The 15324-nt window shown below is 48.5% G+C and overlaps 1 protein-coding gene across 3 annotated transcripts in view; it reads right to left on the reverse strand.

Annotated features, from left to right (window-relative positions):
• Positions 1-88: 88 nt before the first annotated feature.
• Positions 89-15324, reverse strand: part of NSD1 (nuclear receptor binding SET domain protein 1) — a 67081-nt gene continuing 51845 nt past the window's right edge. For 2 of the 3 annotated variants that reach the window (XM_064161880.1, XM_064161879.1), the window contains exons 22-23: positions 12540-12744; positions 89-8708 (exon numbers count right to left, since the gene is read on the reverse strand). In XM_064161880.1, coding sequence (XP_064017950.1) covers positions 6415-8708; positions 12540-12744 — 2499 coding nt within the window. In that variant the 3' untranslated portion in view covers positions 89-6414. The remainder of the gene's footprint in view (positions 8709-12539; positions 12745-15324) is intronic. The other variant, XM_064161878.1, reaches the window with a different exon arrangement.

Below are 15324 nucleotides of genomic sequence, written 5' to 3' on the forward strand. Positions count from 1 at the left end.
GCCCCTGCCAGGGCTCTCTCATCCCTGCCCTGGGTGCCTGAGCACAGCCCAATTCGCTTCACACAGCAAGACAAACCACAAGAGGACATCGAGAGTAAAGTTAAACTTTACTTTACAGTAATTTTTCTTCTATGTACAAAGAATTACAGTACATGTTCTGGGAGCACCTGGGCAGGGCAACCCTCTTTTCATTTTAAGTTTCACATACACAGCCAACAGTCTAAGGGGAGCAAAATGAAAGTAATCAATGGTCCAAGACTCCCCCCTCTCCCTCTTCTAAAAATAATATACATGCTGGAAATATGTACGTTTCTCTCACCTGCTCTGGTGTTCCCTCTTAGAACTGACAGATGAACCCTGGCCAGGCCCAAGCAGCCACATGTGCCCCCTGCTGTGCTCACCCCAGTGCCTGCTTGCAGCTCTGGCTGACCCCTGCCTCAGCCAGGCACTTTTGACTTCCATCAGGTTTCCCTCCAGGGTTTAAGACCCTCCAGGGGACCCCTTCTCTGCCTCCACACTCTACGGACAGCAGACCTCAATGGGAGACAAATGCAGCATGGGGCTGCTCACACCAAGGACTTCCCCCACTCCCTGAGCAAACCTGCTCACAGCTTCAACCACTGCCATGGGTGGCCCCACCATATCTCTGGGCAGTAAGCGGCCAGCAGTCAGGACCCCCACCAAGTGGAGGGTGGCAGGGGACATTCAATGCCAGGTGCAGTACGTGACATGTTTGGTGTCTTGGAGGCGAGCAAGCTGGCAGAGCACGGAGCTCAGCACTACGGCTGAATAGGGCCAGGAGTACCACTGCCAGAAGACATCTGCTACCTATAGCAGGGAAAGCTGCTCCTTGCCTGCTCCAATGCACCTCACCTCCTCCCATCCACACAGGCAGGGGCTGCCCTCAGTGCCAGCCATGCTCCATCTTTAGTCTCCCGGTGCTGCTGCTTTTCCTTTAACAAGTTCCCAGTGTCTAAAAAAATACACAAAACCCAGTTCCTTGAAGTCAACAACTTGGAAACATCAGGGCAAAGAAAGGAAAAAAAAAAAAAAAAAAAGGCAAAAACTGAAACCAGCTCAGTACCAAACGGACACAAAGAACATGCAGTTAGCGGACGCCTGCTTTGCTTCGTGTGGCTCCACTCGCTCCCTGTGCTCACGGGGCCCACTGGCACACTGGTTTGAGTCTCAAAACCATCGTAAATTCAAGGAACCAAGTCACGCCTTGTCTTGTTTCTGTCACACGTGCTGAAGCCCAGCCCCAGCTATCAGGGGACAGGATTCAACTGGCAAAGAAACCCCCAGCCCGCAGGCTAAGAGCCGTGAGTTCAGCCCTACTGTGCTGAGCTGCCGAACAGGTTACAATAGCACCACAATAGCCCAAGTGCTTTGCCAAGGGCAAACTGATTAGAATGTCACCTTGAAATAGGCCATCACAACACCCATTTCTCAGATTTCCCTAGGAGGTAGATTCAGTGCTGTAGGGACTGTCCATCACTGTCACTTCTCCAGCCTATGCTCATGCACTCCGCCTCCCTGCACTAGACTTTGATTCTGTCATTTTTAGAGGACCACAAGCAGAAATTTTGCCTTTTCCCGCCTTCAGCTAAGTGATAGCACTGCCACCCCACAGGCTGAGACCGCGGTTGAAGCCAAGCAAGCAGAAGAGCAGTCCCCAGGCTCCAGCATCCCATCTCCCAGGCCCTAGGAGCCATGGGGGTGGCCATACTGCTGCAAGAGCACAGCCTTAGCTGCAAATGCTGCTACCAGTGTCATCACTATCACAAATGATCAATTAGCACGGACAAAACCCAGGCAATCAAACACGGTGCAAGCCCTTGCAGGCCCCTCTGTACTTTCAGGAGTAGCTGCACAGTTTGCCACTTTAACACTGGCTGGCAAAGCCTTATCAGTAATTTAGGGCAAAGCACATTACAAGCAGGTTACAAGTATTCCAAACACTAAGCAAGAATCAGAAGGCTGAAATTAAAAATAAAGTGTTGAAGGTCTGAGGTTTCTCAAACTCCCCCTCGCCCACCACAATGCTGGCTGTGGTGCCCAGGAAGGAGCACACATCCACAGCATGCTCAGGTCAAAACACTGCAGAGATGTATCAGGGTTAGGGTTGCACTCTTTCTTTCCTCCTGTGAAACGGAGTTGTTCTAGCACCCTCAATCCCTACTGTCTCACCTCAGTACGCTGCTGTCCTGTAGATTCATCTCTCATCTTGTCAATTTTAACAGATACACCTTCAAAGCCAAACCTGTGGTGGCTTAACCCTGAATTGCAACCGATGTACCCTCAGCACCACCTGAATAATTTATGCACTGAATTGAATCTGGATCTTGTGGGTTTTTCAACAGGGAAAGTTTTTTCACAAGGACATCAATAAAGCAAGCTACCACAAACTAGTTAGTGAAGTTATAGAGTAGGAGATAGCTCTGACAGTGGTCATTTTTATGCCAGATTCATCAGAGTCCTGGCTGACGGCAAGCTGGTACAGATGGGACAAGTCACACAAGACAGTTGCCTGTGCCCACCTCCCTCATGGGGCAATCCCACAGGCCCTGAAGTGGTTCTTCCTCCCCTGCCTGGACAGGGGGACCCTAACGCTAGCCCATGTCCACCCAAGTCCCTCACCAAAGCTTCTCCATCACTAAAGGTCAACTGAGACATCTGCTCAGCACAAAAATCCACCACTGAAGTTGGTTCCACCGTGAGACAGAGCCCACTGTTCTGAGCAGTGGCAGCCAAGCTATCTTCACAGCAAGTGTGTTGATTGGTGAAGCATTGTATGGGAGCAAATCTTTCATCCCCTTCAGAACAAGGAGAGACATTCCTACAAGTGGGCAAAGTTCCCATAAGCATCCCGCATCCCCCTGGGATGATAGAAGAGACACAGTGCTGAGCAGAACTGATTACACTTACAATTCTGCTCCTGCAGCTCTCCCCACCAGTGACTGAACGCAAGTCACTTCATCCTGGTTACAGTCGCAGCTGACCCAGGAGTGTTAGTGGGCAAGTGACTGGATTCCTTTGAAGCAGAAAATAAGCACTGTGGCCTTAACTATGAGGCTGCAGTAAAGCTGTTTGAGCCTAGGACAAGGGCTTGTGGAGGACAGAGCAGAAGCATTCAGGAGAGGTTTGCCAAGGGTTGTGTATTATATGCTGTTTTCCTCTGCCTTCAAAAACCCCAGTGACTCAAACTGGCTGAGCTCTGAAGGTACCAATTAACCTAGTTACTCTGGTATGGACATCCCCCTCTCCTCCTCCCAGGCAGTGCTACCAGCTGCTGCCAACAGCAAGTTGCCTCAAATGCTGAAGAAGCCCAGAATCGCTTTTGTGAGGGTTTTGCTGCCATGAGGACAGACAGGGTGACACAACTCCTGGGATATACTTCCACGCCTGGGGAGGCCTTGCCTGTCTTGAGGTGACCCAGCAGAGATGTTAATTCCTAAAAGCACCACTACTCCCTCTGAAAGCCCCACACACATCTGAAAAAGCCCTCCTGATCTGACAGCATAGCTCAGGGGACCAAGGAGGGTGAGGAGCGAAGAGTAGCTTGCTGGCTTCCTCCTTCAATGAATTTTCCAAACACTGATTTTATTGAGCAGCCTTCCAGCTATGCTGAAGTGACCTTTCCGAGAGTGACCAGAAGGAAGCACGTCAGAAACCTGGATCCTTATAGAAAAGGCATGAAGGGAGAAGATAGGCAGAGTACAGACAGATGCAAGGAATAAGGCTGTGGGTTTGAAATGCCATGCAACGGTTCAATCCACATTCACTGTTCAAAACAAGCTTTTGGGTAAGAGCCTGCTGCTGCTTGCTGTGAGCCTCACCCCACTACACGAGCACACGATTTAGAGAAGTGATCTGTTTTTTTTTCAAACCTGCACTTATGAGAATTCATTGAGAACTTCTCCATTTTACAGATTTAAAAAAGCCTGCACCAAAAATATTCACAGTTTATTTTTCATGAAACAAGTAACTAGTTAACACGTGACAATGCGAAGCAGAGGTGGACAGAGCAGTGCAGATACCTTTCTGGTTACAGCTGTAGCTGGCTGGGTGGCTGGCATGGAGGTAACCCTACTTACACAATCTACGTGACTAAGTCCAGCTCATGGGAAGGCCTATAAATGTAAAGTCAAGATTTATTTTCCTTCTTGCACAAGATAAATACTTAATATACTGAACAGCATTACTATTTAAATTTTGTTTTCTTAAAAAAAAAAGAAAGTTATGAATGCCCTTAGATTATCTGCTCTCTCAATGGCTCTGAGGAGTTGTCCTGATTCCCTTTGTGCAGGAGTCCCGCAGAAACACAAGCTGCTTGCATTTCCCCAGTTTCAGCAGCAAGCAGAAACTGACCTGCCAGTCTTCCCGGAAAAACAACACTGAACAGTAAGTTTCCATAAGCCACAAAGCTTTTGAAGTCAACAGCTATTCTACAAAGGATCTGAAATGATTTGGACTAGAAAAGAGATGCACCATAGCACTGGTAATGTCCCCTCATGCCCAGCACACTTGGCCTTTACAGCAGTGTGTCGTCTCAGGGTGCTCGCATCAGGCAAGGAGAGTGGGTCAGGATTTGTCTCAGTCCAAGTGTCTGCCTCCCTTCATCAAAAACCACAAAGCTCAGGACCACCTGTTCTGGCAGCAGCAGGCACTTGCAAACCAGGTGGGAACAAGGAGCCCCTCCCATAACAGAGGAAAAGGGTCAGCTTCAAACCCCACATTCCCATTCCAGGAAGGGACCCAAGGATTTGTCTGGAAGAATGATACACTGGAGCTGTGCAAGGGTCTGTTGGCAGAGTTCTGAGGCTGTGGCACCTGAATAGGCAAATCACGGAGGTAATGTGCTGTGAGACCGGGTGAGTGAGCTGGTCAACAGTGCTTCCTTGGCAGGACAATGAACCCACCCAGACTGAGCCATGTCACTCACGAAGGTGCTGTTGGTTGCAAATGCTACTGTGCGAGTCCCTAGGATTCTACTGATTGCCTCATGAGTACCATGGCCAAGTGAACTTCTGCCTCAATGGTTGAGTAAACAGCACTAGCTTGGTAAAACCAGGTGCATCTTAACTGGAAAAAGGACAAGAGGGGAAAAAAGAAAGCCAGCCAGCTGCTGGAGCCCACTGTGTTCCAGTGTGAGAACTACTATTCAGTTGGAAGGACACGCACACACATGCACACCAACACAGTCCAGTTAATTCAAGTCTCCTTTGGCTGCAGAAGTGTTAGGCCAGAACCTACCCAAGAGGAAGGTGTTGAGATGGGTCCTCACAGCTACAGCAACCTTGCCTCCATGCTGTGTAGTGAACAGTACAGGCTTCACTCACTGCCTGGCAGCACATCTGGCTGCTGAGAAGGACCAGGTATGACGAAAACATGTCCTGAACATGTTTGAGGTAAGGGGAGAAAAACTGCTCAGTCTGCTGGCTCATGGTGACAACAGAATAGACTGGATGGAAATCTGAAAGGGAGCACCACCACTCTGCCAGAGTGGTGCTCAGCACCTCGGGGAAACCCACCCTGCCCTACCCTACTATTGCTGTTTTATAGGTTGCAATGTTTTTAAGTGCAGGAAACACTCTGTGTGTCCTGTGCTAAAAGATTAAGACATGAGAACAAAAAACTGCAGGATGGTTTCTTCCAAGATCTCTTTGCCCTGAACTCCTTCGGATTCCCTGTTTCTTGGGCCTGGTCAAATGTAGCTTTGTACAAAGGAGCTCAAATGGATACAGTCTATTCCTGGAGAAAACCACACTGAGTGAGCTGAGTGGGCTCCTCTCCCAGCTTGGCTGGAGGCAATACCTGTACTTCAGTGAACCATGCACACAGCACATCTCAGTGAACATACAAACCTTGCAAAACAACACCCTGTAGGGACAGAGACCCGGGCAGACAACAAACAAACCCCTTCCCTGCTTCTACCAAAGCCTGGCAAGGGCACACACCTGACTGCTCACTGCCTGGCCCCTGAAACATCTCCAGTCACAGGGCAGCCTGACTGATCTGCTTCCTTTAAATAGAGTACGAAGGGCAAGCCCCCTAGCTGTACCTGGGAACACTCCTACAAATTGGAGCTGGAGCTCGAACACAGTGGATCAGTAAAATGTGACCATTTCAATGGAACTGGAGGTTTTTATCCAGAGTGGACTCTTTATTTCAGCTTCACTGTTTGTAAAAGTAAGATGAAAAGGTCATGAATGCTCTCTCCCTTCAGCTGAGCCACACTTAGGCTTAAGAGAATGTCCTTGCTCATGTTACAAGAGAATATGGATGTGATGTGCATGGGTTAGGGGCTGGGCTCAGGGAAGTGAACGAAAAATAAAACCAAAACACCCAAAACAAAGATTCCCCCTCCCTAAACATTAAAAGCCTGAAACCTGCCTCCCATATTCACCAACCTCACTTTGGCTCTGAGTCGGCCAATTCACGACAGACAGAATCCTGGTTACAGGCCAGCGCTGTGTTTTGTTCAGGCAAAGGGTCCTGCCCCCGAGGAGTCTGTGCTTTCCCACTCAGCCAGGTAATCTGGTCAATAGTCTGAATGTTCGTCACAAGCCACTGCATCTGCTCCGGGGGCACTGGCGCTTCCCTGGCGGGCCGAGGGGTCTGCTCGAATGCACGCAATCTCTCTGATGTCCAAGGGGTTTGCTCTGCAGGGGCTGAGGCAACTTCCCAACTGGGCTGAAGGGTCGTCTCTGGTAGCTTCTCTGCTGTCCGAGGAGGCTGCTCTGCAGGCGCCAGGGCTTTTGCCGTGGGCCAGTGGGTTTGCTCGTGCGTCTGTAGTTTCTCTGTAGGCCAAGACACCTGTCCGACATGTGCCACTGCTTTCCCAGCAGACCAAGAGATTTGCTCACCAGCTAACATGGTCCTCTCTTTCTGCTGCGGACTCAACTCCACGGCTGAGGCTCCTCTTTCCTTCAGCTGAGCATTTTGGTCGACAGGCCGCAGCGCCTTCTCTGACAGCAACAGCCTTGGAGCTGACACAGCCAGAGGCTTGTCCAAGGCCTGAGGCCGAGGAGCCACAGCAGCAGCCAGCTTATCTGATGCCTGGGGCCATGGGGCTGTAAGGGTGAGAGGCCTCTCCAAGGGCTGAGGCCGAGCTGCTCCAGAGCCAAGAGCCTTCTCTGAAGGCAGGACCCGCAGGGCCCCGGAGTCAGCAGCCTTCTCTGGAGGTACAGGCCGCAGCACCCCAGGGGCGAGAGCCTTCTGTGTGAGTGGGATCCGCAAGGCCCCTGAGCCAAGAGCCTTCTCTGTGGGCAGGACATGTGGTGACCGAGAGGCAGAAGTCTTCTCTGGAGGCAGCACCCGTGGCATCCCTGAGGCAGAAGCCTTCTCCAGCAGCAGGGGACCTGGCATCCCAGAGCTGGGAGCATTCTCCACAGATGAGACCTGCACTAGCCCAGAGAAGGAAGCCTTCTCTGGAGATGGGGTCCGTGGCACAGACGATCCAGGAGTTTTCTCTCTTGGTAGGATCCTTGAGACCGGGGAGCCAGGGACTTTTTCAATGGGCAGAGGCCACATCATCCCAGGACTGGGCGCCATTTCCAGCGCTGGGACCTGCGGTGCCACAGAGCTGGAAACCTTTTCCATAGATCGAAGCTGCAGACTCTGAGCAGAGATTCTGTCCAATGGCTGAAGCTGACTGGCCGCAGGAGGATCATCCTCTGGTTCGGACTGCAGGGTCTCCACCGTGGTGAGAAGTCTGTCTGACAGTTGTGAATGCATGCATTTAGCTGGGAACTCATCCAGCAGTTCAGACTGCTGGGTCCTGGTATCAATGAGAGACTTGGCTGATAACCCCAAAACCCCAGGGACAGCCTGAGGCTCATCTGACAGCTGGAGTTGCAGGGCATCAGCACTAACAAGTGACTCATCCAACAATGGTGGAGTTCCTGGAGGAGAGTTGCTCTGCAGATGAGGCTGTGTGGCATCATCACTGGAGGACTCATCCAGTGGCCACAGCACTGCATTGGCAGGAGGTTTGTCGGGTTGCTGAGGCTTCAGTGCCAAAACTACTGGCTGCTTCTCCGACTGCAGCCTGAGGGACAGGGCAGCCTGGGGCCTGTCCGATGGCTCCAGGCGGAGTGACAGGGTGGTGGGAGGTTTGTCCGAAGGCTGCAGCCGGAGTGACAGGGTGGTAGGGGGTTTGTTGCATGGCTTCAGCCTCAATGACAAGGTTGTGGGGGGTTTATTTGATGGTGGCAGTCTCAGTGCCAGGGTGGCAGGTGGTTTGTCTGGTGGAGGTAGCCTAAGGGCCAGGGTGGTGGGGGGCTTGTTTGATGGCTGCAACTTCAGGGCTACGGTGGTGGGGGGCTTGTCTGTTGGCGGCAGCCTCAGGGCAAGGGTAGCAGGGGGCTTTTCTGGTGACTGCAGTCTGAGTGCCACAGACTGAGGTAGACTGTCCAGAGGCTGAACACTCATGTCTGTGTCTGCAGGTGGCTGCTCTGGTGGCTGAGTGTCCTCACCATCAGCCAGGGCTTCTATGGGAGGCGCATACTCACGAATTTCTCCTGGCTCTAGAGGGTTAGGCCCACAGGGATCATGCTCTGTGCAGGATAAACGTCCATCCAGCTTAGAGATGAAGAGCATGCCTTCCCGGTGCTGCTTGCAGAAGGATCTGGGGCACATCTCACAGAAGGAGGCAGCTTCCTTACTACACACATCACACTGATGCCACGGGCACTCCCATTTTCCTGTAGCACAGATACAGGAGAAAAGACATACCTTAGGAGTGGTACACAGGCAAGAGACAAGGCTTGCTGCAAAGGGAGTTCATGGGAGAGTGGGAGCAGCCCTGGTATACTCCCACACTACTTTACATGTCCTCGGTTTCTGCCAGAGCTCCCAGACTCATCAGGCAGTTGAACAGCAACCTGTATCCTCACATACAAGGGCAATGATAAAAATGACAAGCCATACCAGGTCAGGTAGAAAGCCCATCTGACTCCAACATGACACTACAGCTGTTTCAAGAGGAGACACTCCCAGCTTGCACATCTCTGTGGCTCCGATTTCCACAGACAACAGTGGTACCTCTGCATAACGCACCCGATGGACTTTTAAAGTAGATGCACTGAGTTAATCTAACTCCCTTTAATTCTGGGCTAACAACTTCTCTTCCTGTTTATCAGAAAGAAGAAGTGAGAGAGTATGGATCACAAGGGAGTAAGTTTCTATCGTCTCTGTACCCAAAGGCTTCTTCCTGAGCTTTTGCATTTGGCCATAATGTGAACACCTAACATAGTCAAACTGCTTCTTGAGGAGCTCCACATCCATGTTGAGTTTGCTCACCATCAGTATCAACACTATCATGGAGGAAAAAGCCAACATTACACTTCAGATACTGCTGCTTTTTTTCACTTGTAGATGACTTCACTGGTTCAGTCCCCTGCTCCTCCAGCCAAGGCTGCAGCCACTTCTACCAAATGCTTCTCACCAGTTCATGGAAACAGGGAACAGTGAGACCACTTGCACGAGGATAAAAAATGCCAAGTTCCTGACCTCTCACCATAGGACCAAGTGCAGCTGCCTTTCCAAATACACCTCCTGCCCCCATGCTACAGCCTACAGCCACCCAGCTCCCTGAGGTGCTGTGATGAGCAGCTCCTTGCAGAGCAGCCCTCACACAGGCCAGCACAAGTGGTGATGAAGGGCAGCCTCAGACACAGCTGGGCCAGGGCACTTCCTGGCCTTCTTGAAGCAAGCCCATATACCTGCAGCTTTGGCTACCAGCTCTCCTGCAAGGAGGCTGGAAGGGAATGTAGATGCAGCACAGCACTGAGTGATGCGAGCATTTCTCCACACACATCAGCTTTCCACTCCACTCCCTCATACTGCTTTCCCCTGGGGTTGGAGACGACACATACATGTTTTTCACCTCCTGTGAAGCCAGTCCAAGGTTTCTGTTCCAGTCTCAAAATATGTACACTGTTTTTCTGTGCCTTCTAAGGTTTCAGAGGGGGAATGTTTAACACTACATATGGCTTCCCCTGGTCCAGCCTCAACGATGCTGATGCTGCAGAACAGGCTTTGGCTGCCCCTCACGCACGATTAGCAACCCAGAGCCACACTCAATACTCACTCTGGCCACTGGGAAGATTCTGGGACTATTATTATAGAGGTCATTTGTTTGGAAGGAAAAGGAGTCCAAACCTGTCAAAACATTAGAGGAAGGATGTATCCTATCAAAGTACTCTAATGGACTTTGACAGGATAAAAGGCCTAATGAATAAGCAGCCTCTCCAGAGACAGCCAGGAGCTCTTGGTAGTAAGATCACACAATTAGTAATGCACAAACAAGCAAGAAATTCTAATTACTTCACAGCAATGCCCATGGCAGAGGAAACATTTGAAGAAAGAAGTGCTGAACCTTTCATGTCCTGCATGATACTCTGAGGAGCAGGCTAAGAAAACAGCAGCCTTTGTGTAAAAAGAGTAAAATGGCTACAACTGACAAAGTAATTCTCAAAACTCAACTATTAATGGTCTTCTGGCAAACTGGTGAGGCACTTCCAACATCCTTCAGAAGTGTATTTTAGTCTGCATTTTAATTTAAACTTCTGGAAGTAGGACAGCAAATACTCTTACAGAAGTAAGAAACAGGTACATAACAACACAGCTGTGAGTGACTGCAAAAGTCTGCTTAGGTTCAAAATTTAAACTGGAGGGACACTCTTGCACCAAGGAAGGTGCAATTAAATAAAGACTTGAGCAAAGCAGGAGGAATAAATAAAACAGAAGGGTCAGGAGGAAAACTCCAGTGGAAATGCACACATCAGACAGAAGTTATTTTTCCTGATAAACTGTATGTAAAGCACAAAATACCATTACTCTCTTCTGCTGGTGCTACCAAGGTGCAATACTGTTACAATATCATTACCACAGGTTTAACAATGTGTAGGTAAGCAGGACACAGTCCCGAGTAGACCAAGAGTAATCATCATAGAAAATAAGAGCTGCAGGGAAAGGTTGTGCTTGTTTAAGCCAGAGAACGGACTAGAGAAACCAGAATCTCCCAGCACATAAAAAAAAAAAAAGATGTGAAAGAGATGCAACCTTCTGCTGCTTTCAAATTGAGCCATTAAGAGAAACTTCTCAAATAGAAAAGACGAGAACAGGCCCAAGGCTAGGCGCTGTTGGAGTCACCAAAGACATGGAAAAACCTGCCAGGATGCTGCAGCATCATATCCTAACACACAAAAATCGGACAGAAAGGTGATCCTTGAGGCACCCTCACCAGCCAGAATGGTGATGACCTGCACTCCCACTGGCTTTCACTTGGCCCTTACAGCATTTGTTCAACAAGCAACCCAAGTTTCCCTGCACAAACAACCCAAAACTCACATTTGCTGTCATCTACAAAACATGCTACTGGCACTTGTACAACATCTGCCAATTTTCAGCTAGAAGTGCTGAATACCTAGCTCTGGCTCTCTGTGGCATGCTGACAAAAACACTGTCTCAGTGACTCTCCTGGCAGCTACTTTCAAGAGACTGTTCTATTCCATGTTTCTTAAGAAGCCACTGATGCATTCAGAAAACACTGTACAGAGCTGCATAGATAGTAACTAATTATGACAATGCTTACCTTATCAAACCAAAAGACTTATTTAGAGCACCACTAAGGCAATTGCTTCTATTAACCATAACTATTACTTTAGCAAAAATGCCTGAATTAGGTTTGCTAATTTTTTCTACCTAAAATCTTGTCATCTAGTATTGCCGATACTGTTCGCATCTAATCTCTGTCACTTGATCTCATACCAGCTTTTCCATCCTTCTGGCCTGGCAGAAAACAGGCTAAGTGACCTACCAATACCCAGGTCAACCTTTTTCCCTTACTGAGCACTGAACCTGAACACTCCAAAGTCACAGAAACTCCTTTAATAACCAAGGCAAAACTGAAACAACAGAGGAGACATTCCCCTTAACCAGGGGGGCTTTTAAATGCAGCTTAAACTTGTCCCTCTGATAGATGCTACTTTACATCTCCTGAGCTGCACAGGAGCTGGTTTATGACTTGTACAGGGAGTCTATTTCTTTCTCTGCACAGAACTAGAAATATTTTTCAGTATTCTTTCTCTTTATTTCATCACTTCTGCCCTCATTTCACCTCAAGCTAGGATATGCTTTAATACCACTCTCTTCCCTAGCTATGAACTCCTGGCTATTCAGGCACTCAACATACTCCTCTATTTCCCATCAGTACTTTTCCTCACCATTCAATTCACCTGTCTTTGAATTTGGAACTAATACCTCAGCTAGTGTGGGGACTATGCTTTGCCAGGTCCAAGGATGAGGTCAGCTAACAAGCACTATTTCTTAGGCTGGGAGCAGTTCCCTTTTCAGCAGTTGATTCCTCTTTTTGCAGTCACAGCAGGGTGCAAACCAGGGTAGTGTTGACACAAGTGAATTGAAGTGATAAAGATGTCTCTATGAAGTGAGTGCAAGGTAACAAGCAGTGCCTAGGACACCTGAAGCCAACGCTGCGACCGAAGCAGAGCCCAGTTGTGTGGAGCACTGACCTGCAGGTCTCTTGGTCAGGTTGAGGCAGTCCGCATGGTATACCTTGGGGCAGCCTGCCTTCTTACAGGAAACTAGCTGCCCTCCGTCTCCACAGCTGAAGCACTCATCCTCTCGCTCCTTCATCACCTCCGCCTGCGACCTGCGCTTCATCTGCGGCCGTCTCTTTAGCTTCTTGGACTTTTCCTCGGTGAGGCTGGGCTGGCTCTGTGGGTGAGACAATGTCAGTCAATGCAGGTCTCTGCCCCTTCCATCTCTTCACTTTCTGCTACAGTGCAAATCCTGCAAAGAAAAGTTGCACTGCCAGCCATACCTGAAACGTATGCAGCATCTCTGTAAAGCATTTGTCAACCAATTTACTACGGCAAATCGTTTTGTTTGTTTCTTTCTGAAAGAATCTAGAAGCTCTACACAAAAGCCTGGTTAAACAGGGGATATAAGCAACTAGCAACCGCAGAATAAAGAGCCTAGCGCTGCTTAGTGCCATGTCTCACAGAATCTTCAGGTCCTCAGTCGATTCATTCAGATCACCTTGCACCCATGACTCATAACAACTTGCTCCCAGGCCTTTCTGCACTTTCTGACACTCTTCATACTCCTCTGTGCTTTCAGTCTCCCAAAGAACAGGAAAGCCTTCCCCAAGCATTTGCGATTTCACAGCTACATCACAACAGCAGCTCAGGCCTGCAGCAACTGAATTGCACAATGGCTTCTTCTCCACCCTGACGGCACAACAATGACCTCATGACACATGCGTTTGCTGTCACCCTCCAGGTGTGTACCCTGACATACTTATATCTCTCAATTCCAGCCCAGTGAATCCCATTCCTTGCAACTGCTTCATCCTCTTCTCCTCCCACTTGGATGATAATCTGTCACTTTTGTGTCATCAGAACCGGTGAATCGCCACACTTCCAACAGCTGTTACAGGCAGTAATGAAACAATTACAACTGGTTCCAAGATTGGCAGCTATATGACTTAAGTAATCTCTTCTCTAGCCTAAGGCTTTCCCCATTCCTGTCTGTTGCCCCCCATCCCATGCCAACCTAGGTCCTCAGACCACTTCCCTAAGCCCTCAGCATAGATCTTATCTAGGCTTAGCTTCCCAAGGCACCAAACGCTTAACTCCATAAAGTTGATGCTACCTGCTCCTAGAGTCAGTGATCTTACCAAAGCACTATCAGTCTTGTTCACCTGAAGGGACACGAACTAGATTTGATGCCGTTTTCCACATACATTCGTGTCCCCACACACTCTCCACGCAGAGCATGTGTGCGTTGAGATGATGCCTACAAGGCCATTTTTTCATCCTTTATCTTGCATAAATATTGGACACTATTTTTATCACTCTCCTACCGAGAATAAAACCAAAACCACCAAACTCTCTTAAAATCTTTATCTGCAGACCTAGAACTTCAGAATTCATCAGGGACGGTTATCCAGCTGTCCTGCCACCAGGGAGCTACATCTCGTTTGTTTTGTTCCCCTTCACAAGTGGATGTTTCCGTTTTCAAACCATCATTCCCACTGACAATGGGGACAAGTCAAGCCTTTCTTCTCATTGATAATGCAGACAGTGAAATCGCTCCATTTAGAACTATTCCACCTACTCCCAGCGTCTAGTACCTCCGCCAGCTAATTACAAAGAGAACAAGAAAAACCTTTCACAACTAATTTGAATGTCTAAGCAAAATGTAACAGCTGGACTAAGCGGTTCCCACTTGCTCACTACAGTACAATAGACTCCCAAGCTTTCTTCCACAGTCCCAGTTAGAAAGGTCACTTTTAAGGGTGAACTTCAGTACAATCGGCTTCTTCAAGAAGCTTAAAAAAGGCATCTATTGCCAGATGAATTTGAAAAAACTTATACAACTAGCCCCCAAGGTATGGTTTTCTTTAGTATTGTTTCTTAGCCCATCTCATCAAGATGGAAAAAATTGCCTCAGGCATCTCAATGGAACATTAATGCAAAGTAAAGAGCACCCTCCTCCGATTTCCATCATGCGACCTGCAATTTCAGGGCAAAAATGACAGTCAAGCCACGTATGACACAAAAATCAATCAAACTCTAAATCACAACCCAAAAAGGAACTAAATACATGAGATGTGTAATTCACCTCATCTGTCAGCTCCTGAAGACAATTTTTTTTTTGTTGTAAGTTGATTTTTCTGCAGAACTAAGCTCTCTGGAGAATTCTCTAAAGCTTTCCTCCAGTATGTTGATGTGACTTAACAACTGCACTGATGGAGCTTTTAACCCTCAAGTGTCGGTAGGCCAGCTGCCAGTATCCATGTGCCAGAGCAGGATTACAGACCGATTTGGTGAAGGTCTTGAAAGACACCAACAGCTGAGACATCTTTCACTAGTTACAGCTGGGAACTCAGCCAACTGCTCCTGTTGCTTTGTTTTTCCAGTGAGAACCAGCTCACTCCTAACTGAAATCAACTCCTGTCACTGCCACATTACAGTAAAACCCCATGAAACTCTCAAAAGCCATTGATTTCTGAAAGGTAGTTACTTTTCTACTCGATATGACTGACTTCTTTGGTCCCATCTGATGTGGACAGTTCAGTTGCTTAACTAAAAGAAGGAATAAACTCCAAGAACTTACTGCAGCAAAGACAGTGATGTAAAAGCCTTCTAGATCAGAAGCAATTTCAACTCTGAAGGAATAGTGAAGTTTGCTGGCCTTCCAGCAATGCCCACAATTTACTTAGGTCTTTCCATGGGGAAATGGGACGAGTTATAGTTTCTTAGTCATACAATGGAAGTGTTTCCCATGCCA

The sequence above is a fragment of the Pogoniulus pusillus genome, chromosome 22, assembly GCF_015220805.1.
Source record: "Pogoniulus pusillus isolate bPogPus1 chromosome 22, bPogPus1.pri, whole genome shotgun sequence".
In the NCBI taxonomy this organism is placed as follows: Eukaryota; Metazoa; Chordata; class Aves; order Piciformes; family Lybiidae; genus Pogoniulus; species Pogoniulus pusillus.